Source organism: Vigna radiata, unplaced genomic scaffold (assembly GCF_000741045.1).
Source record: "Vigna radiata var. radiata cultivar VC1973A unplaced genomic scaffold, Vradiata_ver6 scaffold_1019, whole genome shotgun sequence".
NCBI classification, from domain to species: domain Eukaryota; kingdom Viridiplantae; phylum Streptophyta; class Magnoliopsida; order Fabales; family Fabaceae; genus Vigna; species Vigna radiata.
In genome coordinates, this window is record NW_014543650.1 from 1 (window position 1) to 3613 (window position 3613).

Genomic DNA, 3613 nt, shown 5'->3' on the forward strand with positions numbered 1-3613 from the left:
TATAGTTATTTTATTTTAGCATATGGGTTGCGTAAATATTTGGGTTTGATGATTATGTTTTGCGTGATTGTTACTAGTTGAAGGAACCTAAGTGCATCATTGTATTTGTTATATAATGTTTTAGTTGATAGAACTAGGATGGTTGTCCTGTAAAACTTAAACTGTATAGTCCATAAATACAATGTCTGGTAATGAAGCTCTAATCTTTTCTCGAAGCCTTCAAAACCCGAAACTACCATTTGGATGAGTGTGTGGGAGAGTGTTAGGAANAGGNAATGTAAATGTAACAGAGGGGGGAAGGGTAGTTGCAGAGGATGGTTGAGAGAAGGTGAGGTGAAATGTTTGATTGTAAGTGTGAGTTGAGAGAAAGGATTANGGGGTCAATGAGATTTATAGGTGTGTGTGAATCAGAACGAGAGTGTGTAGGCTGTATAGATTGGCTATAGTTGAATAACTTTTAAATTTCTAAACTTGATTCAGCTGTTGTTCTGTTTGGATGAATTATATATGTTTCTATTCAACAGGATTTGTGCACGACCAATTTTGCAGTACTTGAAGGGTGCTTAATGAGTAAAACCCAAAGCATGAATGTAATGTTAGATTTTGTTGAGTTTCCTGATTGAAGGATTGTATGTGGTAATTGTGAAAGAATGTAATTATGATGTGTTCACGGGTGAAAATGATTAGATGTATGAACCTTGTTCTATTGCTATGTATTACATATTACGTTCAAATAATAGTTGTCACTGTAAGGATTGATTAGTAAAATGCATGTAAAGGGAATTATAATTGACTGTTGATGCGCTAATAAGGTATAGATGCATGTATGTTGACTAAAGTGCATTTCTGAGTTGAATGAAACTACTGATAATGTATGCGGATCAATTCAGTGCTTATTCCATGTCAGACANAGAGAAATAGTTCATGTATTTGGTAACTTATAATAAGCATTAGACCCTTTATGAATCATTTGATGCAATTTGATTNTGATGGAATTTACTTTGTATAATGCTACCTGTTGTGAAGTAATCTCAACTTGTTACTTGTTAATATGAAATGAAGTTAACCATATCCAGGAGTGTTAAAANTGTGCATGTCTANATCATTGGAACTTATCTCATTTCAATCACTTGGCTTATTTTATAAACCTTATTTTAAGCCAATTGTTTGAACGCTGTTTTGGGACCTANTGCAGGGACTTTNGTCTCTGGAATGTGTTGTTTTTGGGTTCTGCTTTNAAGTGCATGTATGAGGAAAGCATACAAATTCTACAGGTGGAAATGATGACAAGAGGCCTTTGGTCTAGTTTATTGTCTTCTAAATGAAAGTATTTTTTTAAGTCATATTAAAATTTCTTTATTATTTTCATGTCATGTGAAAGGAAAAAGAATANACATTGGTGGTACANAACCCTGTGCTTTGTGCTTAGCTATAATTAAATGCAACATTGATGGCCACGACAGCGTGATGAGGGATTGACTTCACTGTAAAGTCCTCTTCTTCTTTCCTTTTTAAAATGGTTTAGGAAATATTTTTACTTTTTAAAATTTAAGAGAACATTAATTCTCCAGATATGACATATAAAGACCTGGGTAAAAACATAATTCATGTAGCGGTTGGTCCATATACTATGCTTCTGTATGATTCCAAATTTAATAGTTGATAATAATATCATATAGGGATTTTGTGTAGGTTGCCTTCATTTTATTCTCGAGGTAATTAATTATTTGCTTTTAAAAAGTGGGATATTCAAATATTTTCTGTTATATATATAGATGTTATCATTACTNATCCAAATATCAGGGTAACGACAAAAGAATAAAGTGCATTATGGTAGGATTATTTGCCCAGCCATCGATTGTAGTAACTTCCACAATCTCATTCCGAAAAAATTCTGAGTCTGTCACTGAACCTTTTCTTTCCCCAATTGACATCGTTGCTTGAACTTTTAGGATTTGACTAGATAACTACTATAATGCTAACAATATTTTTCTCCTTTTCTATAGTTGATGTCGGTTTGGTTTCCAATGAAACGGTGGTGGCTTAAGGAATCTTTCGTGCTGAAATTAGTTTCCATGCAAACTAAGGTAATAAATNATTTGTATTGTATATATGCATGATCTAATTTTGTATGTATGATTTTCTCCTAATGATAAGGCATTTGGTGGATGTCCTTCCATATATTTCTTTCTAGTAAGGTCGATTATAATTATGTTTCTTTTATAAAAGTAAATAAACATAATTATCATTTTTCAAGTTGTGAATTTAATAGTATAGATTTGAAAAGTTATTGATTAAATCCAATTAAATAGTATAGATTTNCAAACCAGCAGATATTGATTAAAATTTTAGTAGTTTGTAATTTTTCTCTATCCTAAAATTATTGCAATTTTAGCTTTTAAAAGAATTTCAAAAGTGTTTACTGTTTCTTGAAATTAGCTCATGATTTCTTTGAAATCGTTATAAGGTATGTTTTATTGCTATCGTAATGTAACATTTGAAGCATATTTTTTTTTTGTTTTGATTATATCTGACACATGCGACTTTAGGTAATATGTACATATGTTTCTCTGCTAAAGGCTAATCTTTTTGTTTAGTATTTTAAAATGGAATCATTAAAATTAACATTATATTCAAAATTGAAAATGGTTAACTTTTAGTTATATATTATGTGCACTTTTAATAAAGAGTTGATGCTAAAACTTGATTATATTTTTGTGCATGTTAGACAGGGGTGTGATGGTTCTATGATCCGTTCTAAAATTTGTAAGAGTGTGTAGTATAATATTAGGTGAACCATATAGTAAGGCCACTCAGGCACANCTTCTTGTGTTTTGGTTTCTGAAATTACATCTCATTCATATTTGTTGTTATCCTCTTGTACTTTACCACACATAGGTGCCATCTTGTTTTATAGCGGTTTTGCAGACGTGTTCATTACTGGGATAGGTCTTGGAGACACACACATAAAACCCATCATTGCTCATACCATATACCACATAACATTCAATACACTCTTCTCTTCTCTTCTCTTTATTATTGCTAGCCTCACTATTGCTAGCTTGGCCATCCCACAGGTTTCTCAACTTCTTCTCTCTCTTCCTCTTTCACTCTTAATCATNTACTCAACAAGTATCTATTACCTATGGTTATGTTATATATGTTGTGCATGATCATGGAAAAAATATTCACTCATATTCAATCATATACAGGGAATCAGTTATGCTAAGCTTGCAAATCTTCCTCCGATTGTGGGACTATGTGAGTGTATTGTATTGATTAAACTGTATAGTTTGTGATGTTATATGTTAAGGAGTGGTAGTAACTGGTGTTGCATAACTCAGATTCCAGTTTTGTCCCGCCGCTTGTTTATGCTGTTCTTGGAAGTTCGAGGGACCTAGCTGTGGGACCTGTGTCTATTACTTCTCTTGTGCTGGGATTGATGCTGAGACAGGAAGTGTCTCCCACAGCAGACCCAGTTCTATTTCTTCAATTGGCTTTTACTTCAACTTTTTTTGCCGGTCTCTTTCAAGCTTCGCTTGGAATCCTGAGGTGGTGATATAAAACCATGCTGCAAATTTGATGCAATATGTGAAAGTATTGGAATGATTGA

At 32.8% G+C, this 3613-nt stretch overlaps 1 protein-coding gene across 5 annotated transcripts; it reads left to right on the plus strand.

Moving 5' to 3' along the window:
- Positions 1-6: 6 nt before the first annotated feature.
- LOC106754735 (probable sulfate transporter 3.3) lies at positions 7-3607 on the plus strand. 5 transcript variants are annotated; one of them, XR_002666985.1, is made up of 6 exons: positions 7-1486; positions 1693-1898; positions 2007-2087; positions 2899-3077; positions 3213-3261; positions 3345-3607. XR_002666985.1 is itself a non-coding variant. In XM_014636799.2 (4 exons), the coding sequence occupies exons 2-4, from the start codon at positions 2010-2012 to the stop codon at positions 3557-3559; spliced, it is 342 nt and encodes a 113-aa protein (XP_014492285.1). In that variant the 5' UTR covers positions 7-1486; positions 2007-2009; the 3' UTR covers positions 3560-3607. The 5 variants fall into 5 exon arrangements, 1 of the variants encoding a protein (XP_014492285.1); XR_002666986.1 differs by having other exon boundaries at positions 2918-3077; XR_001375339.2 differs by lacking the exon at positions 1693-1898.
- Positions 3608-3613: the final 6 nt, after the last annotated feature.

Coding starts and splice junctions, on each gene's coding strand:
- LOC106754735 (XM_014636799.2), top strand. CDS start 2,010: ATGTCGGTTTGGTTTCCAATGAAACGGTGGTGGCTTAAGGAATCTTTC. Junction 3,262..3,344: donor TCCTCCGATTGTGGGACTAT/GTGAGTGTATTG, acceptor TGCATAACTCAG/ATTCCAGTTTTGTCCCGCCG.